This window comes from Lathamus discolor, chromosome 5 (genome assembly GCF_037157495.1).
Source record: "Lathamus discolor isolate bLatDis1 chromosome 5, bLatDis1.hap1, whole genome shotgun sequence".
In the NCBI taxonomy this organism is placed as follows: Eukaryota; Metazoa; Chordata; class Aves; order Psittaciformes; family Psittacidae; genus Lathamus; species Lathamus discolor.
Window position 1 is genome coordinate 39,508,188 of NC_088888.1, and position 26,738 is coordinate 39,534,925.

The 26,738-nt window shown below is 42.5% G+C and overlaps 1 protein-coding gene across 4 annotated transcripts in view; it reads left to right on the forward strand.

Moving 5' to 3' along the window:
• The window catches only part of AGPAT4 (1-acylglycerol-3-phosphate O-acyltransferase 4), a 92,214-nt gene that overhangs the window by 35,878 nt on the left and 29,598 nt on the right, over positions 1 to 26,738 (forward strand). For 3 of the 4 annotated variants that reach the window (XM_065680446.1, XM_065680447.1, XM_065680448.1), the window contains one exon: positions 19,465 to 19,634. In XM_065680446.1, coding sequence (XP_065536518.1) covers positions 19,465 to 19,634 — 170 coding nt within the window. Of the gene's footprint in view, positions 1 to 1,756; positions 1,776 to 19,464; positions 19,635 to 26,738 lie in introns of those variants that run through there. The other variant, XM_065680449.1, reaches the window with a different exon arrangement.

Sequence of the window (26,738 nt, forward strand, 5' to 3'; positions counted from 1 at the left end):
ACCTGCACCTTTTCCTGCACCTGGGAGGAATAACCCCATGTATGAGTACAGGCTGGGGGTTCACCTGCTGAAAAGCAGGGGTCCTCGTGGACAGCAGCTTGTCCTTGAGACAGCAGTATGCCCTTGTGGGCAAGAAGGCCAATGATATCCTGGGGTGCATCAGGAAGAGCATAGCCAGCAGGTTGAGGAAGGTTATCCCCCGCCTCTACTCTGCCCTGGTGAGGCTGCATCTGGAGTACTAAGTCCTCTTCTGGGCTCCCTGGTACAAGAGGGAGAAAGAACTACTGGAGAGGGTCTAGTGGCATGCTGTCAAGATGATTAGGGGTCTGGAAGCATCTCTTATGAGGAAAGGTTGAGAGAGCTGGGCCTGTTCAGCCTAGAGAACAGAAGGCTCAGGCGGAATCTGATCAATGTATACAAGTGTCTGAAGGGAAGAGTGTCAAGAGGGTAGTGCCAGGCGACAGGACGAGAGGCAACAGACAAACTGAAACACAGGAAATTCCACCTGAACATGAGGTGTTGGTTACTAAAGGTAACTTTACTGTGAGGGTGACTGAGCATTGGAATAAGTTGCCCAGAGATGTTGTGGGGTCTCCTTCCCTGGAGATACTCAAAAGCTGTCTGGACACAGTCTTGAGTAGCATGCTCTAGGTGACCCTGCTTGAGCAGGGAGGTTGGAATAGATGACCTCTGTTTGTCTTTTCCAACCCCAACCATTCTGTGATAATTGGCAAAGCACTGAACAGGAAAATGTTACGGGTTGCCAGAGAAGCACAGCCTGTCTTTTGTAACTGGCAGAGTCTATCTTTTTGGAAACTGAATAGAAGAGTGTAAGCTTGGAGTGTGTTGATTATGTAAGGTTGCCAAGTACCACATAAACTAAACCTGTGTTTCCTAGGAAAACTATTCAACACAAATAATTCTAAGAGTACAACACTGCTGTATCAGATGCAAAAGCAAGAAGCTAATTACCTCTGAGTGCACTATTTCTGCAGTGTTATATTAAGCCACTGGGACGACGAAGCAGAAAGCCAATAATCCTTTTTTTTGTGGGGACCTTTTTAGTTTGAGCAGTGAGAGGTTAGGCAGATTAGTGGCATCTTGGCATTCTCACTTGCTGGAGCACACGACCTGCAGGCTGTCTGAGTAGGTCATCATGTTGTGCTTGTGGGTTTGTTTTCTAGCTTCCTCACTGCACTTAAGCTTTGAGGAGATATTGATGCAAGCACAATCAGACTAGATGTGAATTGAGAGGCACTGGTGTCCTGACTTGTGGTATAATACTGTTGTGTACTTTGTGTGCCTGTTATTCTTAAAAGAATGTACTATTTCTGATGTGTATTTCATTCTTTGGTAAGAAAAGTGGGGATTTTTGTGTATTAATTTATTTGGATAACTTCAGCAGAGGGGTTACACACTGTGCCTGGTACAAAAATCACAGCTTTATGTACACTTGATAGGTATATTTGATCTGTAGTACTTTATTATTAATTCATGAGAGCCATTTGTTTGATTTGTAGTTTCTGACCTTATTGTCCCTTTAAAGAACACTTTGTGAAAGTCACTGTTAGGGATAAAGAAGCTAAAATAAGCACTGGGACATAGTTCTTGTCTCTCAAGACCTCACGTGATGAAATGCTGTAAGATTACATGCAGAGACAGGGAATTCATGGAATGCCAGTGAAAAATGAATAATGGTTTTGTTCTGAACAATGTTCTCAAAGTGACAGAGGTTCTGCGGCTATTCAGCATGAAACTTCCATGATGTAATACAGGTACTCGGTCATCTTTTTGTTTCCAGTCCTGAAATTCAGGTAGAATCTTGTGCATAAGAAGCCTAAGTAGAAGTTATCTGCCTTATGTCTAAAAATAAGTTGTACCATATTATTTCTGGTAATATGTGGGTATTTCTTATGAGTGCAGTAGTTATCTGAAATCAAAAGCCAAACACAGATACTACTGGGAAAGTACAGAAAACTTAGATGCCATTACCCCTAGTTTTCTTATTCTGCTGTTCTACAGAGATGATAATTCCTTCTTTTTTGTGTGTGTTTATGCCTCTGTGAAATATAACACTGGTAACTAGGAGCTTTATTTAAAAGCAGTGCAGATTTTCTTAGGATTTAAATTAGCTTTTGCTCAGTTTCCTAATTAAATTCGCTTTTGCAGTTTGTGCTATAGATGGCTTTCTTTGGCATCTGGTGGTCTCCTTTCTCATCAGTCTTTTTTCTCTGAAATGAATTCACATCTTTTCTCATTAGTAACTGAAAGTACAGATTAGACATGTTGATGACATGGATTTAGAGCAATAAAAATAATGGATTTTCTGTCTTGATGTGTCATTTTTTTCCCTGAAATGCTTTTGTTCCAAAGTCCAAATTTTTGTTTGATTTGAAGCTAAAGAAGGTAAACTTGCTATATGTAGAAATTAAGACTATTGTGAGAATAGGTGCTAGAAGGAGAGAAATTATGTGAAAATAGTTTACCTCCCAAAATACATGGATTAAACATGAAAGATTCAGTTAAGGGTCAAATAACTTCCCTAGTCTTTAGATGGTCTAATTAGTACATAGAAGCAATACATATGGCAAAAAAACACAGTGACATGAGTGTGTGGGCTGTTGTTCTGAGTCCTAGTATGAGTCCTAAGTATGGACAGTGTTGATCGCCCTACAATTAAGGAAACACTAATGATTCATTGCATCAAAGGAGTCAATTGAGATTGAATAAGTACTAAAAGTTAAGTATGACGTGTATTAACTTAGTTCACATTTGCATTTGTATGTACTTGAATTTTCAGATCCTTAGACCCTGGCAAGTGGTTTTCAGCTGAGAAAATCTGGGAAATCTGGGAAAGGTTGCTGGCTGGTACTACCCTGCTTAAACAGCCTTTGCATATTGCTGCGAGGTACTGGCTTCCTCCTTGTACAGCAAATGCTCGAAGCAGCCTGTGTAGCATACCTCTGCAGTGTATTTCTTGAGCAGTGATGGAAGGGCCTTATTGGCCTGTAAGACTGTCTGTTTGGAAAATCTTTCTTTTTTTCTTTTTTTTCCCTGCGACAGGAAATAGGACTAGAACAGAGTTCCTGTCTCTGAAGTAAAATCATGCTGTTGCTCTCAGCATTATGATGTACTCTTCTTAAGATGAATCTTTTTCAATTTGTAAAGCTGATAGGTATATTTAATCTACCAAAGCAATGAGAAGATGCTTCAGAATATCAGATACCTGTATTTTCAGTCACTTTAGACACAGTTGTTACTGTCCTACTGGTATTTTGCTTAAATTGTGCTTTTTACACACTGCTAACCTTTTACATCCTTAAGCTATCTTTGTGGGGAGCAACCCAATCCTCTTCCAGCATTTGTTTGATGGCTTGAGGAAGCCAAGCTTTTCTGTTTTCCAGCCACCCTGATAGCCCTGGTCTGCATCTGCTTTGTCTCAGCTTTTTCTTCCTGAGCATGGATGTCTGGTACTGCTCTGCTGGTCCGGAGATTAACTCAGTGGTGCAATGCACTATTTTCTTTTAGGAACAAACACCCTAATGCTGTTTTTTTCTGTCTTAGAGCTGCATATTGTGAGCAGAACAGAAACTTTCAGTGGCAAGCTGATGTTCCCAGATAATTTTCTCCTCTGTCATTTTGAAATTATGAGACCTTTTATTAGTTCTGCAAGGCATCACACAATGAGCTGTCCTATCAAAATTAATTCCATTTCTGTTACCTTACCTGTCAAGGTCATCGAATTCTTAAAGTGTGTTCTGACTTTGTATCATCCACAAAATTTACTAGTTTGCGTTGAATGTCTTAGTCCTCAGAAACACTTCAAGGAGATCTTTTTTTATCCAGATTGACCAGAAAGACAACAAAAACAGATAGTTGCACTTCTCAGTTTTGTCCTTCTTTACAGCTGTTTACTAACCTTCAGTTTCCCTTTGGTTTAATAGCAGTTTCTTTTATTGCATTAAATGAATGGCTTAATATAGCCTGGGTATGTTAGATTTGAAGTCTGTCTTTTGTCAATGAAATCAGAGTTATGAGATAGTGACAGATAGACCTTCCTCTGAAAAATCAGTTTGTTTTCCTAAATTCCAACTCTTGCAGACGTCTCTTCTGAATAGCTTTGTGATTTTGTTTTGTTTTCATTCCTGGTGTAGTAGTGGGGTCTGATTACTATCTCTGTAGTTAGCCTGATCATTTATCTACTTACCAGTCTAATTATTAGTACTTTCTGCTCTTTTCTATTTTTAAAAACATAGTGCCATGTTCAGTCAGAAACTATTTGTTTGACAAAACATCATTTCTTCTCTGATTCAGTATTCTGGGAGGTCATCTGAGTCTCCCTGAGTTGCAATTTGTTAGATAGATAGTTTTTCAATACCTCTGTTTCTGCACTGCTTCCTTGCCAGCAGTCTCCCTTGTTGCTTTCTCACTGGTGATATGGGGGCAAAAATGTCTGCTTTGTTGTTGGGGCACTCTTAACTAAAAACATTTCTCTCATCGTGGCTGGGAATGACTGAATGACTAAATCATGAACTGTAGTCATTAGTCTGCACACCATTCAAAGAAAGAATTTAAAGAGTGAATTCTTTGTAATTGTACTTGGTCTATACGGTGCTGTGTTTTGGATCTGTAACTAAACCAGTGCTGGGAACACACTGGTGTTTTGGGTATAGGTGAACAGTGCTTGCACAGCATCAAGGCTTTCCTCTTTTTGCCACTCTTGTCTGCTCTCCCCCAGCAAGAAGTTGTTTGCAAGAAGTCAGGAGGGGATGCAACCAGGACGGCTGACCCAAACTGACCAAGGCCATATTCTGTGCCATATAATGGCATGCACTGAAGTAAAAACTGAGGGGTGGGCGTTTATTTTTATTTTTTTTTTTTTTTGGAAGGCAGGCATTTGTTGGAGACAAGGCTGGGCATCAGTTTGCCTGTGGGAGGTGATTGCTTTTGCGTCACTTGCTTTGGGTTTTTTTCCTCTTTTTTGTAATTCCTCTTTTCTTTGTTTGTTGAACTTTTGTTATATCAGCCCATGAGTTTTCTTGTGTCTGCTTTTTATATTCTCTCCCCTGTCCCACTGGGGATGGGGGGAGTGAGGAAGTGGCTGTGTGGCGCTTAGCTGCTGATCGGGGTTAAGCCACAGCAGTCATTTGTCGCACCTAGTTTGGGGCAACACAGCTGAGGAAGTGTTTGAGAAAGGGAAGAGAATAATCTAGATTGTTTTGAAAGTTGATTTCGAAATAAAGCAGGGTCAAAGGACCTTCATGAGTGATCCATGTTTTGGGGAGTAATGCATCAAGATGGACATCCCAGACCTCTGGGGGTATAGAGGATCCGAGTCCCGCAGCACCCTGAATGAAATAGATATTAGCAACATATGTAAGGCAGGGTTGAGCTACTTCAAAAATAGTTGTTACAGAAGCATAGCTCCTCCTAGCTCCTTGCCTTTAGGTGCTGATTGGGGTTAACCCATAATGTATATTTTTCTCAAATAATGTGAAGAAAATAAAAAAAAAATAAATCCTTCTATAATTAAATGCAGCATGGGGCTCATCCATCAGACTTCTGGGTCTGTCCCAGTCACTTAAATCCAAACTAACCTGACTTAATCCTGCTGTCTTTTCACAAAAAGAAATATCACGGCCTCAGTTATTGAGGAACAAGAAGCAAAAATCTACTTTGTTTAAAACTTAGGTTGCAGTCCTGACTTGCACGTTTGCTTTATTTCTCCTAGGCTTTTCTGTACTAGCAGGTAGGTTCTGGTTTGGCTTGTACCATGAAAAAGTTTACAAATATGTCAGATGTTTCTGTCTGATCTCTGAAATCCTGGTCAAAACTGTAAAACTATTTAACTGACTATGCCCATGTAGTGTCTCCTGTGTTTAACAGTATTTGTAATTTTTTCATATTACCCAGTGATATTTTTAATGTGTGTTTTGCATCCTCAGTTATTTGTTTTTCTTTCCTCTGTCTGTACATGCTGTAAGTACTGTAAATAGCTGATGTTTCTTCTGAAAGCTTATTAAGTTACATCAGATTCTCAACCTCTATTTACAGCAAGTTGCTCCTAGTTCTTCTGATATCAGGAAAGAGCTTGAAAAGAAACTGTAGGGATTCAAATGCCTGGTTTCAAGGATTGTGCATTCGGTGTTTTATAAAAGTTTGGGAACAGATTTGTGACCACTGCATAATTACTTGATTTGATTTTTTGAGTCTGTCAATTTAAGTTGGCACTTGCTTATGCTTAATATAGGTCACCTTGTTCTCATTTAAGCTTCTGTTTTGGGATTTAGACAGTAATATGCCACCCTAGGCATCAAAATGAGAACTGGAGTAACCTCGTATGTACTGCTCAAACAAGCTGTCGCTGCAACAACTTCAGTGGGACACAAAATTTAGTCCTTGCACACTCTCCTGAGTAAGGCATGATGCAGGGTCAATACTTGATGAAGGCGTGTCAGGAGAGGGATACGTGATGGATCAGGTTGTATTTTGTTTTGTCCCAGTGTGGGACTGTGTGCCAGAGTATGAAAGCTGTTTGGTTGCCTCTTCAGAAAGCAGTTGATGTGCAAGCCCAAGCTAAACTAACTGATAAGGACTATCAAACACTGTGTTACTGATCACCCCAAAATACTTCGCACCTTCTTTTAAGTTGTTTCTTACCTAGTCTTTTCATGTTTCCTCTCCCACCAGTCATCTCTTCTACCAGTCAGTGCTTGTACAGATGAAAATACTAGACTTCCTGGTTCGAGAACATCATACACTGAATAATTTAATAAAAAGCATAATCTAATATTCATGGAAGCCTGACCTCAGCTCCTGCTTGCTGAGATAAAATGCTTCCTTCTAGTAAGGACACAGCAAAACTTTTCCTGATACTCCTAATATAAATTTCTTATTCAGGAAGGCTGCTTCATAGCACAGACCTTGCATAGCAGTTGGGACAGAACCACTGTGAGCATGCTTTTCCAGAATATCTACTGCATCACAACAGGCCACCTCAGCAGAACATATTATTGAAGTGCATGCCAGAAACCTGTGTTAAACTTCAAGAGGATGATGCGTTGTATATAAATCCATCATTTTGCAATTAAAATTTGCTTTAGAAATAGTTGCATGTAGCAGTTGAGGTAATTGATGATGGTGGTTGCTTAAGACAGAAGAGTAGGCTAGTGTTAAATCAGTACTGACATCTGGAGCCCAACCTGCTTTTCTTGGGGGCAGTGGGGATTACTTGTGTAAAGTGCTGTTAGGCAAAGTGCTATTTGTTAGGCATCATAAAATCATATCACAGAATCATGAAGTACTATGACAGATAATGCCTGCCCATATGAATAACAGGAGGCTGTAGTGTATCTAGTCTTTACTGTTTTGAATGATGTTGTCTGAAGACAGAATCAAGAAAAATGGGTAATACAAATGATTTGCAGTTAAAAGTATTGGTTCTTAGACTAGTTGACTAACCTGGAAAGCTGAAAAGGATGTGCATGCAGAAAGCCTTATTCAAGCTTAAAAGAGAAATTTCAATCTTCAGGTTAAATTCAGATTGAGAACAGTTGGTCAAAGGTTAACATATCTATTCGCCCATTAGCCTGTGAAAGGAGGAAGATTTGGTACCTATGGACTTGAGGAAAGTAGGAATACAGGACAGAGAAAGACAGGGAAAAGTCTGTGGGACACTGATGTTAGTTGGATGTACACAGACATCGTGGAGGTGACAGAAACCATAACTTTATAACCATTCTTTCCAGCTATCTTCTGACTGGTTTTAGTATATTGTAGACTAGGTTTTCTTTGAGAGGAAGCAGAAGCCACTTGTATGAATCCATCAACATGGAAAACATGCATGTGTGGCCAAGACAGATATATGTGATTTCTTCTTCTCAACCTTCCCTTGTAAGAGCATCAGTAACTTCCCAAAAATTGTTTGGGATTGCTTGCAAGCTGGAGTTGGTAGCTTTTGGACTTTCTTTTGGGTTGTTATCTCTTTCCTGCTGATAACCAATTCCCACAAGGATCTGAATGCTGAGGTCTTTATAATAAATCTAATGGTCATAATGCATCTTTCTTAACAGTGAAAGGATTTAGTAGGTAGGCACAGTATTTCTTAAAGATATGCAGGCTTAAAAATAGTAAAAGCTACCAATAGGCCAGGGGTGCTAGGAGAAATCTTTTGTTTTTCTGGTGGTGGGGGGAGAGCAGTGAGTGAGTGGCTGCATGGTACTTGGCTGCTGGCTGAGGTTAAACCATGATAATAAGAAGTTGCTTCAAAGAAAGTATTGAAACAAGACTGATGTTTTTTTTGCATAGTGGCCTGCAGTGGACGCACTGAAACCATTTTCTTTGCTAAGCAGTTCCTCTGTAGCAGTGCTTCTGTGCGCAGTAGGAAAAATCCAGTGATGTTTTGGGCAACAAGAAACCACATCTGGAAGATGTGTTTGCCTGGTTTCATGCCCATACAAAGCAAATGTTGGTCTCATAGGAGCTTGACAAGTGGCATGTTTTCTTTCACTGTTTGTAGGTACTAACTCCTTTTATCTGTGCATGCTATACTGATTTCAGTCATTTGTGGCAAAAGCAGCACATTGTCTTTGTTGGAATATAAGATTATTGAAGAAAAGTAGATTAGAAGAATTTCTTGGAAGCAGATGTTGAAAGAAATGTGTCTCGGAGCTTGAACGTATGAAAGGGATGGTCTGTGTTTGTCTTTTTCCGTGCAAGCGCATCCAGAAACTTAGTGTGATGGGTGGGGAATTGGGTTATCATTTCTCTCTTTTGGTGATTTCTGTCCCTAAAAGCCTAGTCATGTAATTCATTGAAGTGTTGCTCAAGGCAGTTTCTTACAGGATCTTCTGTAGAGACTGGGGCAAAAACCTCCAAAAACAGACCTGCAGCCAGTAGAGAAAGGTTGTGTTTGGTTCTGATTTTAAATTTGTGTGCATGTTTTTCCTCACATCAACTTCACATGTTTTGCTGCAAAACAGCTTTAAAGGAGGAGAAAAGAAGTCCAAAGGCAGCAGTGATTGTATCACCAGCTAGGGTAAATGTGTGTGGGTTAGGTAATGGGTGGTGGCGCTGAGGCAAGAGGGGGCTGGATTTGGGGTTTCGCTTCAGTTTAAACCAGTCATGGTAAGCATTTTCCTGCAGGTTGAAGACCAGGACCTTTGTCTCAGGGTGGACCAGATTACTCCATTACACCTCATTGGTGCTCACATTTATATCTACATGTGCTGCTCATGCAGAATAAAGAATGGAAGGGAACCTGCTTGAAGCTGGAGAGCTGGTACCTTGTCTGGGTCTGTGAATGACTTCCCCCTCATCTTGGGGAAAGGCATTCTTTTACGTTCTAGCTCCAGGTTGTTTCCCAGAAACCAGTTTTTTGTTCCCCTCACAGAAAATACATATATGCTTTTTTTATAATACTAAGTTATTTTAATTTTTTTTTCTTGTAGATGTGTAATAATGTTCCAGCTCTGAGCTCCAATTGTTTCATGTATCTAATCGGCTCAAGCTTAAAACAACTCTTGCCTTCCCGTTTTTCTCATAATTACTTGTAGTTCCTGCAGAGAAGAAAGGAGTAGAGACCGGAAATAAATTCCTGGTCAGGTTAGATTGCACCGTGAAGCACTATAATAGCCTTTGTAAGGAGGCAGTGAGGTCATCGATGCTTAGAAATGTTTTGAAAACCTCCTTCACGGTTAATATAGTAGGTATCATTCAGGGGTTTAACCCTGTCTGCGGTACACAGAGGGCTTTTCAGTAGTCCAGAGAAGATAATAGACTTGCTTTTCTTAGTTACAGAATTTGTTTTCTATAGAATGAATTAAAGTCTTAGTTACCTGTAGGCTTTAATTCATTATATGGAAAACATTAAGGAGGCATACCTAGTAAGTGTGGTCTGAAAATTTGGAAAGATAGTAAGTTATTACTGTAAGTAATTCTTCCACAGACAGGCATGGACCAGTCTGCAATGTCTGTCAGTCTTTCTTTAGCCTTATTTTTACTTGTGTTTGGGTTGTTTTTTTTTTTTTGTTCCCATTTTTTTAAGGCTTTCCCCAGTGTTCTGTGTAGTCATCATGGAGCCACTCATCATGGAGTCATTAACCCTGTCAAGTCTTTGGGATGGTGGTCACAGCTTGCCCACTTGTGTTGCTTTTTAAACTGAAGAGTTTACTATGCTTGTATCATACGTTCTCAGTAGAATTTTCTCTTTCTTGGTGTTGCCTTGAAAAATAGGTTAAAGAAAATGAAGAATGTCATAGAAGAAAACAGTTCTGTTGCTCTCAAAACAGCTTACATACTTACTTAAGATCTTAAAATTATTGTACTTACAGAAACAATATATAACAATGCTTTTAGTTGCGCTTTAAAAGAGGCATTTTATAGTTAATCTTGTAAACAGATGTTTCCATGGTTTAACAAGAATAGTTAGCTAAAGGAAGTAATAACAACTTCTAAGTGTTAACTGTTTTAATGACTCATTCTTTCAAAACTTTGAGGTGGGAAATAACAAGTCTCAGTGAACTCTGTGTGTGTTTCTTCCTTTAAATATTTTTCATATAACTAGTTCAGGTCTGTCTTGGAGATGTTTTCTCATTCATTATTTGTTCTGCTGAGGCATTGAGGCAGTTCAGATTGTGCAGCGAAGGGCTAGGAAGCAGTCTACTCTCACAGGAGGTAGGGGCTATTTTGTACGACAGGGTGAAGGGTTTTTAGTTCCAGAAAGTTAGAAAACCTCAAAAATTCTTAAACAGACAGACTGTGTTAGACAATTGACGGCATATTTTCTCCCTATCATCAGCCTCTCCTGAAGCTAGCTGTAATCATAGAATCATAGAATCATAGAATAGTTAGGGTTGGAAAGGACCTCAAGATCATCTAGTTCCAACCCCCCTGCCGTGGGCAGGGACACCTCACACTAAACCATCCCATACAAGGCTTCATCCAATCTGGCCTTGAACACTGCCAAGGATGGAGCACTCACAACCTCCCTGGGCAACCCATTCCAGTGCCTCACCACCCTAACAGGAACGAACTTCTTCCTTATATCCAATCTAAACTTCTCCTGTTAAAGTTTGAACCCATTACCCCTTGTCCTGTCACTACAGTCCCTGACGAAGAGTCCCTCCCCAGCATCCCTATAGGCCCCCTTCAGGTACTGGAAGGCTGCTATGAGGTCTCCACACAACCTTCTCTTCTCCAGGCTGAACAGCCCCAACTTTCTCAGCCTGTCTTCATACGGGAGGTGCTCCAGTCCCCTGATCATCTTCGTGGCCCTCCTCTGGACTTGTTCCAACAGTTCCATGTCCTTTTTATGTTGAGGACACCAGAACTGCACACAATACTCCAGGTGAGGTCTCACAAGAGCAGAGTAGAGGGGCAGGATCACCTCCTTCAACCTGCTGGTCACGCTCCTTTTGATGCAGCCCAGGATACGGTTGGCTTTCTGGGCTGCGAGTACACACTGCTGGCCGATGTTCATTTTCTCATCGACCAGCACCCCCAAGTCCTTCTCTGCAGGGCAGCTCTGAGTCTCTTCTTTGCCCAGTCTGTAGCTGTGCCTGGGATTGCTCTGACCCAGGTTTAGGGCCTTGCACTTGTCATGGTTGAACTTCATGAGGTTGGCATCAGCCTCCCTTACAAGCATGTCAGGGTCCCTCTGGATGGCATCCCTTCCCTCCAGCATATCAACCGGACCACACAGTTTGGTATCATCGGCAAACTTGCTGAGGGCACACTCAGTCCCACTGTCCATGTCAGCGATGAAGATGTTAAACAAGACCGGTCCCAACACCGATCCCTGAGGGACACCACTCGTTACAGGTCTCCAGCTGGACATTGAGCCATTGACCACAACTCTTTGTGTGCGGCCATCCAGCCAGTTCTTTATCCACCGAGTGGTCCATCCATCAAATTGATATCTCTCCAATTTAGAGAGAAGGATGTCATGTGGGACAGTGTCAAATGCTTTGCACAAGTCCAGGTAGATGACATCAACTGCTTTACCCTTGTCCATCAGTTCTGTAGCCCCATCATAGAAGGCCACCAGATTGGTCAGGCAGGATTTCCCCTTAGTGAAGCCATGCTGGCTGTCACCAAGCACCTTGTTGTTATTCATGTGCCTTAGCATGCCTTCCAGGAGAATGTGCTCCAAGATTTTACCAGGCACAGAGGTGAGACTGACTGGTCTGTAATTCCCTGGGTCTTCCATTTTCCCCTTCTTGAAAATGGGGGTTATATTTCCCTTTTTTCAGTCGTCGGGAACTTCACCTGACTGCCATGATTTTTCAAATATGATGGCCAGTGGCTTAGCAACTTCATTCGCCAGCTCCTTCAGGACCCGCGGATGGATTCCATCAGGTCCCATGGACTTGTGCGCGTTCAGATTTTTAAGATGGTCTCGAACCAGATCCTCTCCTACTGTGGGCCCAAGGTCTTCATTCTCACAGTCCCTGCGTCTACCTTCTAAGACCTGGGTGGTGTAGTCAGAGCCTTTGCCAGTGAAGACCGCGGCGAAGAAGTCATTCAGAACCTCAGCCTTCTCCAAATCCTGTGTAGTCAGTTCTCCTGAAAGCTTCCTCAGGGGGCCTGTGTTGTCCCTAGTCTGTACTAGTAATGTACTGCAAGGACTCTGCCTTCAAAGCAGTGATGAGAAATTTCAAGTTCTTTTGAGTTTTCTCCTTCCTTTTAAATGTGTGTAAGTGTTGCTGGAGGAGTTGCTTTGTAAGGTAGGAACCCTTATGACCCTTATGCATGAATGTGAATTTACCAGCTTGGTTGTGATGTTCAAACTCCAAAACCTCATGAAAGGGAGTGGAGAGAAGCCTTAGAAATCTTGGACCAGCCCTGACTGGGAGCAGGAGAATCCTTTTTCTCCCTCTATAAATTGAGTTTTAGTTATACATTCTGATTGGTGTACAAAGAGGAGGAAACTTGCACTGATCGTCTACACTGTGAAGGAAGGAAGGAGGATGTGTATGCGTGACATTGTGCTGCTGAGCCACCACAGCAAGTTGCTGGGTGATAGATTTCTGAGACAGGTGGTGGAAGTAAGCTGGGGACATGATGCAAGAGTAGTGCAGACTGATACTGCTAATCATTGCTTGAGAGCCACAAAGAGGATGGAGGCAGGGAGGAAGGGGAAAGAAAGAGTAGGGAATATGAGGGGAAGAAACAGGCTAAGAACTTAAAGGCTTGAAAGTCTGTATTTATTGTATTTAATACAGAGGTGTTCACTGCCTGCTTTACGTTTCTGCAGCAACTGCCTGAGCGTATCGCTGGCCATTGGGCATGAAAGGTCAGGTATAGAATCACAGAACCATAGAATGGTTTGGGTTGGAAAGGACCTTAAAATCATCTAGTTCCCACCCCCCAGCCATGGGCAGGGACCTATTTCTGCAATATTTATTCAAACAAAAATCCTGCTTATATGAAATCTGAAGTATCAGAAATATTTTTGTCTATGCTTTTTTTGGAATGTATTTGAGACTGAAAATATATAACCAAAGAGCTCAGTGAATGTGTCATGCCTGTCTGGTGAGATTCATGATGTAGTGTTAGTTTTGTTGAAATTTATTAGCAAAAGGCAAAAATAAAACCAACACACTTGAAGAGGGATGGCTTTGAAGTGTTTTTTTTTTTTTTTTTTATGGTATAAAGTTGGCTTTTTCTTCAAAAGGGCTGGCCTGATAGTCATCATGTCTACTTGTTTGCATTAGGCAATAGGTCTCAAGGCAGTAGAGGTTAGAAAAGAGAAAACCCCAGCTGGCAGTCATTTTTTCTCTTATTTAGGTTCCCACTTAAGCAAAAGACAAATTAATCCTGTCACTAACTTCCTTTCTTTTCTGATTGTTGTCTGCCTTGGGATATGACTGTAGATTCTGTAAAGTTTGCAAATATGAGGAGAGGCTGAGGGAGCTGGGTCTCTTTAGCTTGCAAAAGAGGAGACTGAGGGGTGACCTCATCAATGTTTACAAATACGTAAAGGGTAGGTGTCAGGATGATGGAGCTAGGCTTTTTTCAGTGATATCCAGTGATAGGACAAGGGGCAATGGGTGTAAACTGGAACATAGGAAGTTCCACGTTAACATCAGGAAGAACTTCTTTACTGTAAGAGTGACAGAGCACTGGAACAGGTTGCCCAGGGGGGTTGTGGAGTCTCCTACACTGGAGATATTCAAGGCCCGCCTGGACAAGTTCCTGTGTGATGTACTGTAGGTTACCCTGCTCTTGCAGGGGGGTTGGACTAGATGATCTTTTGAGGTCCCTTCCAACCCTTGGGATTCTGTGATTCTGTGAAATGACTGTGTTTGGGTTAGTTTTTTTTTTCCCCCAATCATTATCCAATTTTGCTATGTTTTGGGAGTGGAGAGCTTTTATTTCCAATGCAGATCTTAATACATGCTTGGAAAGATTTCAGATTGTGAATGTGTGTCATAAGGAGCAGATCTTAGCAGGGAAAGTCTAGAAGCACAGCCATGTATATACATCGCTGGGGAAGTACTATTCATTAGGGACTGTAGTGACAGGACAAGGGGTAACGGGTTGAAACTTAAACAGGGGAAGTTCAGATTGGATATAAGGAGGAAATTCTTTCCTGTGAGAATGGTGAGGCACTGGGATGGGTTGCCCAGGGAAGTTGTGAATGCTCCATCCCTGGCAGTGTTCAAGGCCAGGTTGGACAGAGCCTTGCGTGATGTCATTTAATGTGAGGTGTCCCTGCCCATGGCAGGGGGGTTGGAACTAGATGATCTTAAGGTCCTTTCCAACCCTGACTATTCTATGATTCTATGATTTCTGTATCTCCACAGCTCTCTTGCTGAGATATGGCCATCTTTTGGCTTTTGTTGGGAAGTCAGTTTCCAACCAGTGAAGTTGTCGTTTGAATAACATATGGCAGTTTAGGTCTCCCTCTGCATCTCAGACTATTGTTTTGATGCCTAATAGTATGTATTGAATATTATGTACTCCGGCCATGGTAGTACTTACCTGCACTGATTAGAAATAAGCAGATGGATGGACAAGTCAGTCATTTATCTGTACTATAAACATGGTTTTATCATATTAAGGTAATGTTATTTGAATAGATTGTTATTAGCCTGACTGTAACACTGTTAGATAAAATTTATTCATGTCACTAATGCCTGTTCTGCAGTGTACAGCACAATGTCAACCAAAAGCTCCAGGCAATTAATTCCACCGATGATGCCTTGAAAATGTAGACGACTTGTTCCAAGCTGTTTTCTGTTTTCGGTCACTAGTCGAGGCCAGTAGGGGACCAAAACTGAAAGATTCAGAGACTGGTCTGGTTTTGATCTTCCCTGAGGTGAATGAGGTTTTGTGGTGCTTTTGGAGCATCTCAGATATCCTTCCAGCATAGACATTCATATGGCACGGATGGGCTCTGAGAAGGAGATATGTTTCACTTAGCAAAAACAGCTTCTCACATTAGACCTTTGCTTTGGTGCAGAAGTTTTGTGGTAGCTTTGACATGAAGCAAACATGTCTCTTAACTCCTTTTCCATCTTGACAGATTTAGTCCCATGGACCCCCATCTCAGGACATAGGTTGCTTGAGGAGAGCCACTGCTTTTAGATTTTCTTTTTCTGTCTCCATGGAGATAGAGCTCTCCTTGCTTATTGGCTTTACTGACTCACCTCAAATTCCATACCCCAGACTGGAAGGACTTTGATAAATAAGGGTTTGATTGACAAGTCTTGTCGTCAGGCTTATAGTTACAAGCAGAACCAATACAAAGCTATAGGACTGGTGCCACAGCCAGGGGTTCAGCTACTTAGGCCATGGGACTTGTTTTGAGAAACCTGGTCTGCTGGGGGCCATCTGTCAGGGAAGGGGAAGAGCAGCTTTGGTCATACGCTTGCGAAGCCTAAACTTAAGCAGCTGGTGGGGGGAGAATCCTCAATCCATCCCACTCCTACCAGTTTGGTGCCAGAGCCAGCAGGAGATGCCCAGAGCCTGGAGAGGGATCACAGCTCAGCAGGAGAGCACCTGAAGAGCAGCACAAAGGAATTCCTGCCCCTCTGCCCAGTCAGTCAGGTTCACTGGGGGCCCAACTGAAATGCCCCTGTGCAAACACATGTAGCATGGGAAATAAACAAGAGGAGTTAAAGACATGCACACACCTGCAGGGGTATGATCTTATTGGCATCATGGAGACATGGTGGGATGGCTGTTACGACTGGAGGGTTGGAATGGAGGGATAGAGGCCCTTGAGGAGGAAGGACAGATGGGTAAGATGAGGAGGGCGCGTCACCCTCTGTGTCAGTGACCATCTGATCATATGTCATGACCAGATGGAGCTCTGCCTGGGGATTGATGAGGAGCTGACCAAGAGCTTATGGGTTAGGATTAAAGGGAGGGGAGGGACAAGTGATATTATAGTGGGGGTCTGCTACATGCTGCCTGACCAGGAGAACTGAGTGGATGAGGCTCTGTACAGATAGGAGCAGCCTCACATTCACAAGCTTTGGTCCTCATGAGTGACTTCAACCACACTGATATCTGTTGAAGGGCATAAGCAACCCAGCGTGTTCCTAGAATATATTGATGATAACTTCTTCCTCCAAGTGATAGAGGAGCTAGTGAGGAGAGGTGTTATGCTGGATCTTGTTCTCACCCACAAGGAGTGGCTGGTGGAGAACGTGAAGCTGGAGGGCAGTCTTAGTTTCAGTGACCATGAAATGGTAGAATTCAAGATATTTAGGTTGGTGAGGAGTGTGTGCCGCAAGCTTCCTGCCCTGGACCTCAGGAGAGTGCATTTTGGCCTCTTGAGGGATCTGCTTGGTTGACTACTATGGGATAAATCCCTGGAGGGAAGAGGGTCCCAAGAAAACTGGTTAATAGTCAAGGGTCAGCTCCTCCAAGCTCAGGACTGATGCATCCTGACAAAGAGTAAGTTGGGTAGGAACACTAGAAAGCCTGTGTGGATGATTAAGGAGCTCCTGAACAAACTCCAGCATAAAAAGGAGACCTACAGAAGGTAGAAGCAAGGACAAGCAGCATGGGAGGAATGCAGAGAAGTTGTCTGAGCAAATAGGGATGTGTTAGGAAAAATAAAACCCTGATAGAATTATGTCCAGGGACATCAAGGGCAACAAGTAAAGCTTCTGTAGATACATTGGTAATAAAAGGAAGATTAGGGAAAAGGTGGGCTGTCTCCAAAAGGAAAGGGGAGGCCTGGTTACCTGGGACATGGAGAAGGTTGAGGTACTCAATGACTTTTTTGCCTCTGTCATCACCAGCAAGTGCTCCAGCCACACTGCCCTAGTCACAGAAAGCAAAGGCAAGGACTGGGAGAATGAAGAACTGGCCACTATAGGGGAGGATCAAGTTCAAGATCATCTAAGGAACCTGAAGGTGCACAAGTCAATGGGACCTGATGAGATGCGTCTGTGGGTCCTGAGGGAACTGGCGGATGAAGTGGCTAACCCACTGTCCATAATATTTGAGAAGCTGTGGCAGTCTGGTGAAGTTCCCAGTGACTGGAAAAGGGGAAACATAATCCCCATTTAAAAAAAAAGGAAAATTGAAGACCCAGGGAATCACAGGCTAGTCAATCTCATCTCTGTGCCCAGCAAGATCATGGAGCAGGTTCTTCTGAAAACTATGCCAAGGCACATGAAAAATAAGGAGGTGACTGGTGACAGCAAACATGGCTCCACTAAGGACAAGTCCTGCCCAACAAATTTGGTGCCCTTCTGTGATGGGGCTACAGCACTGGTACAAAGCATTTGACATTCTTCTACACGGCATCCTTGTCTCTAAACAAGGAAGATCCCTTCCAACCCATTCCATTCTGTGATTCTGTGAAAGCCTACTTCTTGCCTGTGCTTGATAATAGGATAAGCAAATAGAATCATAGAATCATGGAATAGTTAGGGTTGGAAAGGACCTCAAGATCATCTAGTTCCAAACCCCCTGCCATGGGCAGGGACACCTCACACTAAACCATCCCTCCCAAGGCTTCGTCCACCCTGGCCTTGAACACCACCAGGAATGGAGCACTCACAACCTCCCTGGGCAACTGATTCCAGTGCCTCACCACCCTGATAGGAAATAATTTCCTCCTTATATCCAGTCTAAACTTCCCCTGTTTAAGTTTTAACCCGTTACCCCTTGTCCTGTCACTACAGTCGCTGATGAAGAGTCCCTCCCCAGCATCCCTAGAGGCCCCCTTCAGGTACTGGAAGGCTGCTATGAGGTCTCCACGCAGCCTTCTCTTCTCCAGGCTGAACAGCCCCAACTTTCTCAGCCTGTCTTCATACGGGAGGTGCTCCAGTCCCCTGATCATCCTCGTGTCCCTTCTCTGGACTTGTTCCAACAGTTCCATGTCCTTTTTATGTTGAGGACACCAGAACTGCACACAATACTCCAACGGAACTCCTTTTCCTCAGTATCACTGTGGAAGTTTTCTGCTTCCTCACAAGAGCAGAGTAGAGGGGCAGGATCACCTCCTTCAACCTGATGGGTGACAGTTACATGATAGTCACTAGGAAACTGCTGAGAAACCACACTCCAGCCTCTAAGTACACCTGTGTTTTAAACAACTCTCACTGTCCTCTCAATCCTTATCATTTCTTACAGTTAGGTTTTTGCAAAGCTGTGTGCAAATCCAGAGTGGTTTTGAGGTATTTAACAGTCATTTCCCTGTTTTCTCTTCTTCCCTGTTCCCTCTCTCCCACTCCCCAGTTTACTTCATCAGTTCATCCACTAAAGGATATGCAGATAGTTATGCTATTAATAACTATCCTTGGCTCTGCAAACTTTGCCAGACTCTCACCTTACCTTTGGTCTGGGCATGGATGTTCTTTGTCCAGTCTGAGCTATTGGCTTTGCTCTGGAGGATTGATACACCCCTGCAAATGTAGAGTGCATCAGTTGTAGCAGGTCATATGACAGTTACTTCTGACAAGTTAACAGGGTGGTGCATAAAGTGTACATGTAACAGAGCTGGTTGCACATCTTTTGTCTGAACTGCTCTGTGGTCTAAAACTGTACAGTTTTTAGAGGAGCATGATGACCTGTATATGGCAAGGAATAGTTGTGTTTCTTCCTCCTAAAAGCTTTTTCTGTTCTTCATCTAATTTTGTTGTACTAGTGAATGTTAATGTTACATGTCTTTTGATAATTTGAATTTTGAATTCAAATTATTGATTTTTGAAGCATTGAATTTGCAGTTTTCAAATAAACGGAACTCCTTTTCCTCAGTATCACTGTGGAAATTTTCTGCTTCCTCTTTCCATGCAATATCCTTATTTTCCTTCTCTTCTCTGTCCCTGCCTTGCTGTACATGTGTGTGACTGTCTGATTTATGTTCAGCATTTCAGCTTCATTACAGCCCTTTTTTGCTATGTGCTGGTTGAGGTGACTGATGCTTTTTAACATGTTACTAACTTGTGGCTTTGCATATACTATGTACATTCATATATTTCTTGTTCTTTATTCCAGAGATGGTGATGTTACTGGAATGGTGGTCAGGCACCAATTGCACCCTCTACACTGACCCACAAAGTTACCCCAAATATGGGAAGGAGAATGCCATCGTAATCCTTAATCACAACTTTGAAATCGACTTTCTCTGTGGTTGGAACTTTTGTGAAAGATTTGGGGTCTTGGGGGTGAGTTTTCTTTAACATTTAAAATAAACTTTCTCTTCTTAAATGCAGGAAAAAAAACATGCAATGAATTCTTCTGGTTTTGAAAGGTAATGGGTCTGTGCTCAAATTTCCCTGTCTAGAATTAGAGAGGTGAACTTAAAGCAGTGCAGTGCAAGTATGGAATACTGAGACAGGATTGCTTGAGCGTTCACGGAAATGTTAAAAGCATTGCAGTTAAAGCTGGTGGAGCTATTACTTTAACCTGAGGAGGTCATTACAGTTGTTTCTTTCTGTGTGCTTGCTAGATAACTACTACGGTTCATTGTGCTGCAGAAGGATGAGCTGTTCTGAGATTCTTTCCCAGTAAATCGTAGACTTTGCTTTCTCCAGTGTAGTCTTACAAACCCACAGCTAGAGTTTGAGTGATGCAGTCTCCGTCTCTCAGAATGAAAGAGCTGTCATCTCAAGTGAAAGCATTAACCAGGTTATAGCTAGTACGAGATGTGGGAGGAATGACTTAGTTGTGGTTAAATACACTATTAAGTTAGGCTGGGAGTACATGTGCATTTGTTTTCAGGGTGGTTTTTGTCTCCCCTCTCAGCTCATGGGGATGATTCAAGCATCACTCCTAAGACAGCTTGACTTAATTATTTGGTGGTGATGACATTTCCTGCCTACAAGGAATTTAGAGAAGAGTTTCTTCTCCTAAGAAAGCAGACTAGTACCTCATTTTGGCATATCTGCAGCATCCTCTTCCAACTTTGCTGCTGGCTGCTGTCAAGTCTTGACCTTGGACTGTGTGAACCTAGGACATCTTGTGGCCTTTCCTTTGGACTCTGCATTTCCTGAACATTTAGTCACCACTCCAGTCATTTTCAAATTACAATAATGACAGTCTGCTTAAATAAGAAAGGATTATTAAAACTGGAGAAAAATGAACCTAAACATTACAGGCCCTGCATATTGCCAAAATGGCTGTTGGCTCCTGATCACTGAGGAACAATTCTACCGTAATGTCTAGGACTTGATGACAGAGCTGGAGGATAGCATAAGGCAGCTGGAGATGTAGAGAAACCTGTCTTAGCAGGCAGAGATGTACATGCCAAAAACATTCTCTCTTCTGTGTGCTTGTTATAGAGGGGTTCCTGAGTATAGCCTATCTAATTTTGTAAGCCGAATGGCTACGGTTCTTTAAATAAAACTGTTTGAGATGATCAGGTGGTGCTTCAGAAAGCACTGTTGTAGAAAATTAAAGGATTATTTCTGTGCAAACTAATAGGGACCTACAAGGTCAAAAATCTCCTGTTTTACATTGGTGCTGTGTGATTGGATTGAATCTCATTAGCTTTAATCATTAATTTTCTGATAGTTTCCCAAGGTAATCAGGATCATGTTTTATTTTTTTATATTGTTCCCTATGCATAAGAAAACCACCATGTAGAAGCATAAATGTTGAACAATTACTGTGCTGCACTAACTGAAAATAATTTTCAGGTTTTTTTAGATGCTTACAGTCATTTCTGAGTTTGGTTTTTTGCTAATCTTAGGGGTCTTAGAAATTGCTAAGTGCTTTTTAATTTTTTTCCAATTTTTATTTTTTTAAACTATTTCAGTCTTGAGTAATGTACTTTTGTACTTGAGTAGTGTGGTTTTACTTCCCAGAAACTGCTCCAGGAAGAAATAGTTCTCATGTGCTGTCATTTGCGTAGATGTCTTTACCCACCAAAGCAGTGCATTTCCCTGTTGGGGCAACCAGTTGAGATTAATCTTAATCCATTTTAAATAGAAAATTATGCGCAATTGGTTTCCTTATCGGAGTGTAGCTTGGCTTCCCTTTGTGCTGCCTTAAGTGAGTTTGCACTGTGCAAAGCTTCAGGGTTTGGTGTGGCAGCACAATTAGGAATGTAGGAACCATTATCCTGAGGGATGATGGTTGGGAAAAGGAGTTAAAAGAAAAAGACAAGCGTCCAGAGAGATTCCTAAGTGGCATCCCAGCCTCCAGCATTTTGTGGCTTGGGGAATTTGTGCTCCAGTGGTGTTTTATATTTAATGCTCTTTGATTTTATACTCCATTAAGTTTCTATGCAAGCTTTAGGTATCTACCAATACCTTACTAAGCTGATCATGTGTCCACCGCTACTGAAAAGAAAATCTTGCATGTGCCATCCTATCTCCTGCATCTGTTCTGGTGCCTGTCTGCTCTGTTTTGGCCTGTTTCAGACACCCCTTCTCTCTCTCCTGCCTTAAGTAATACAATGAAGAAAGGAGAGGTGACTGGAGTCAGAGAAAAGGGTGAAGGTGAAGGCGATTTAGGGCTAAAGGAACTGGGACTGATTGTGCTTGGCTGCAGCAGGCAGACAGAATGGCTTTGTTGTGACATCCAGCTGTACCCTGCAGCCCTGGCAGACACCACCAGTGCTTTTAACAGTGTCACAAGCATGTGTCCAAACTCAGTATTTTACAGCTTGAACTTTTATTAAATGAAGCTATTAAATGCTGGGTTTTTTCACTTGGTCATCCCAGTTTAACCCAGCAGACAGCTAAACACCTCACAGCAACTTCCTAAGTCCCCTGCACTGTCCCCAGTGGGATGGGGTAGAGAATTTCAGAGGGTGGGTGGGGGGAATAGACAATGCTAACATTGATGCTACTTTTAAATATTTTTCTTTAATATGATACTTCTGGAGTACCCATTGAAAATGCTCAGAGGCAATGAGCTGAGAGTGCTGAGAGACAGAGACCTGTTCATTTATAGTGGAGAAGGAGAAAACCACGTGAAGCAGCAATTCTGTGCTCGCTTTTACTGTTGCAAGGTATTGTAGCCACTGAGATTGTCTTGCTAGCTGCAGTTGGATTCTGTGCAGCAGAACTTACTGGTGTGTAACTATTTGCAGAACCAAGCCTTAGAAGATTTTTTGGTTATTGTTGGAAATTAGAAGGAAGTAAACTTCAGAAGACCTAGGAGTCAACAGGGATTTCAGGCAAACATGTTGTTCAGCCCACTTACATTTGTATTCCACATGTGGCTTGGTTTTTTTCTTTTTTAAAGGGATCTTCCTGTTTTGTTTTGTCTTTGACAGTCATCAGCCACACATACCCACCTCCTTGTGCTGCCAGTCCTCACTGATGTGTGCAGAAGGGAGAGAATGCAGGGGTACTTGATGACAAGTCAGCATCATGCTGCTGTGGGTAGCATGGATGTCCACAGGGATGGTGGAGTCCCAGCTCCTCAAACAGAGGTGTATGCAGCAAGCTGTGAGGGAAGGAGGAGCTGCGCTTCTGACTTGGCTTTCTGTTGGGTTGGAAGTAGCATAGCCCCAACAGACAGAGCTTTGTTCACACAAGTGTTTCATAACAAAAGGACAGGTCTGTTGTGACCCTGAGCCAGGATGACTGTGATGATTGTGTTGTGGATGCTCTGCTTTTCCACCCCATGCTTGGTGCAATGGCTGGGGGAGATGCTGACTCTGGTGTCTGTGTGTTGCTCAGCTGTGTAAACAGAGATGTGGTCTTGGTGACAAGTCCCTGAACTCTCCTGTGCTCTTCCCTTTTCCTTTTTGTAGCATTCTAGTCCTAGGACTTGCCACCTTCTTAGTGATGGACAGCCTTGCTACTGTATAAGCATTTAAACACATCAGTAACATTTAGTTTCTTCAAGATGTAGGCTAAGCATCTCTTTAAAACAGACCCACTGGTCACCAAGAACTTGCAGTCAAGACATAGGCATGTTCTGAGCAGGGAGGTGTTCTTCAGCATTTAGACCAAAAGCACATTAATATACTCCCTGCCAGGATTCACTTTACTCTTCTGCATCATTGGTTGATCTGACCCAGCAGTGATAAAACAGCTCTTTAATTTTAGTACCCCTTTTTTCTGAGATGAATTCAGTTATATTAGCAAAATTTGTGTGTTCTTTAAAACTGAACCTGCTGCTTTATCTGTTCATCTTCTGCTGTCTTTAAGTCATTAATGTGGATGGTCCTTCTACCTTGGCAGAACATAAACATTCTGAGCGGCTCAGTGTATTGGCATCAAAATCTGTGCATTTCCAAAAGAGGCCATAGTTTATATTACTTGGCAGGGTAAACAAGGCAGAAAACCATTATGAAAAACTAGTTGTTAACTACTTGGCTTTTAGTTTCTCATAAAAAATTGCCAAGTACTTGTAATAATTTTTAACTCTCTCTGTTCTATGTGCCAGGAAACCTAAATTTTATTTAAAAGCTGTTTATGTTGAAGCTTGCTGTTGGAAAAAATGAGTATGGCTTTAAATATAGGTGTGAGCAATTTTTGTAGGTTTTGATATGGGACCGACAGCTACGTGAACACAGTAGTTCTTGCACGTTTTAATATGTTAGTAGATTCTACACTACATTCTAGTGGTAAAAGGGATAAAACCAGGTAGAAATAAGCCTTGGGTATGGCAGGCAGATGTTTGAGGGACAGTGTGCTTGCGAGGTCCTTCAGTCTGCCATCTCACTCAAGGTATGGGTTGGAGATCCATGCAGCAGCAAAGATGCCAGGATTCCTGATGTATTAGAAACCATGGAAGTGCCTGAGAACGCTCATGTAGGAGTTTGGGCTTCTCCCCTCGTAAAGGTGGTGGGATCAATAGCCCAACTGAAGTGCATCTACACCAGTGCACACAGCATAGGCAACAAATGGAGGAGCTGAAAGCTGTTGTGCAGCAGGAAGGCTATGACATGGCTGCAGTCACAGAAACATGGTGGAATTACTCACACAACTGGAGTGCTGCAGTGGGTGGCTATAGATCTTTCAGAAGGGACTGGCAAAGAAGGAGAGATGGTGGGGTAGCCATGTATGTTAGGGAGTGTTTTGACTGTTTAGACCTTAATGATAATGATGATAGGGTTGTTTATGGATAAGAATTGGAGGAAGGCCAGCAAGGCAGACATCATGGTGGCAGTCTGTTATAAACCACCCAACCAGAATGGAGACAGATGAAGTATTCTATAAGCATCTGGGAGAAGTCTCATAATGGCTAACCCTTGTTCTTGTGGGGAACTTCAACTTACCAGATGTCTATTGGAAATGCAATACACCAGAGAGGAAATGGTCTAGGAGGTTCCTGGAGTGTGTTTAAGATAACTTCCTGTCACAGCTGGTGAGTGAGCCAACTGCAGAAGGTGTACGGCTGGACCTGTCATTTATGAATAGACGACTTCTGGGTGATGTGACAGTTGGAGGCCAACTTGGGCATAATGATCACAAAATTATAGTGTTTACAGATGATTCTTCGTGAGGTAAAGGGGGGGCGGTCATCAGAACTGCTGCCTTGGACTTCCAGAGAGCAGACTTTGACCTGTTTAAGGTACACAAAGTCTGATGGGAGGCACTCCTGAAGGGCAAAGGAGTCCAGGAAGGCTGGACATTCTTCAGTAAGGAAATCTTAAAGACGCGGGAGCAGGCTGGCCCCATGTGCCAACAGATGAGCCAATGGGGAGATGACTGGCCTGGCTGAACAGAGAGTTTTGGCTGGAACTCTGTTAAAAAAGAGTTTATGACCTTTGGAAGAAGGGACAGGCAACTCAGGAGGACAAGAAGGATGTTGTAAGGTTGGTTGTTGGCAGGGAGAATAATTGGAAGGGTGAAAGCCCAAGTAGAACTTAATCTATCTACTGTCATAAAATATAAGAGAAAATGTTTCTATTTGGATTTGGAAAGGGGATTGAGGGCACCCTCTGTAAGTTTGCAAATGACACCAAGTTGGCTGGAAATGTTGATTTGCCTGAGGGTAGAAAGGCTCCACAGGGGTATCTGGACAGGCTGAATCGATGGACTGAGCCTTCTGAGGTTCAACAGGTGAAGTGCGAGGTCCTGCACTGTGTCACAACAGTCCTTTGCACCATGCAACACTACAGTTTGGGGAAGAGTAGCTGGAAAGTGGCTTAGTGGAAAAGGACCTGAGGGTGTAGGTCAACAGATGGCTGAACATGAGCCAGTTTGTGCCCAGGTGGCCAAGGCCAACAGCATCCTGGCCTCTATCAGAAATAGTGTGGCCAGCAGGACCAGGGGAGTTATCGTCCCCCTGTACTAGGCACAAGTGAGGCTGTATCTGAAATACTGTGTTCAGTTTTGAGCCCCTCACTGAAAGAGAGACATTGAGGTGCTAGAGCATATCCAGAGAAGAACAAGAAAGCTGGTGAAGGGTCTGGAGCACAAGCCCGATAAGGAGCAGCTGAGGGAACTGGGGTTGTGTAGCATGGAGAGGAGACTCAGGAGAGACCCTACGATTCTCTACAACTACCTGAAAGGAGGTCATAGTGAAGCATGTGTTGGTCTCTTTTCCCAAGTAACAAGCAATAGGACAAGAGGAAATGGCCTCCAGTTGTGCCGGGGAAGCTTAAGATTAGATACTAGGAAAAATTTCCTCACTGAAAGGGTTGTCAAGTGCTAGAACAGGCTGCCCAGGGAAGTGGTTGAGTCACCATCCCTGGAGGTATTAAAAAGACATGTAGATGAGGTGCTTAGGGACATGGCTTAATGGTGGACTTGACAGTGACAGATTAATGGTTGGACTCTGATCTTAAAGGTCTTTTCCAACCTAAATGATTCTAAATTATGTAAGTGTTCATGTAGGCAGCCAAAACTGCATTATTATTTATATTTAACATGGCATTTTACCATATGCTTGGGCATATGTACTCTAAAATACTGTTGTCTCACCTTTCCGTCATGGAAGAGTTTTATTCAATATGAAGCATTAGAAAGTAGGAGCTTAAGTAAATTTCTGGAACAATGGCTTTGAGGGAGTAAGGAAACATCTTTCCATCTTGATGTCCCAGAAAGTATAATATGAATGAATACTGTATTTCAAAAATAGAGCAAACAGAATCATCAAAAGTATGCCAGTGCTGAGGGCAGGCTGGGGAGCAAATCACTCACAAGGCAGATTGTACTGTAATGGTTTACAATTGCAATGAATTTGTTTTGAAACTGTAGAACAAATTTTCTTAGACGTCCTCAGCTTGCAGGTTGATTTAATGCTGTTTTCTGCATTCTGTGATCAAGAAGTATTGAATAACTGAGGTTGGATATATAAATCAAGATTTTCTTTCTGTGACAGCATAGCTGTGCAAGTGCATCTAAAGTAAGCTTGTAATA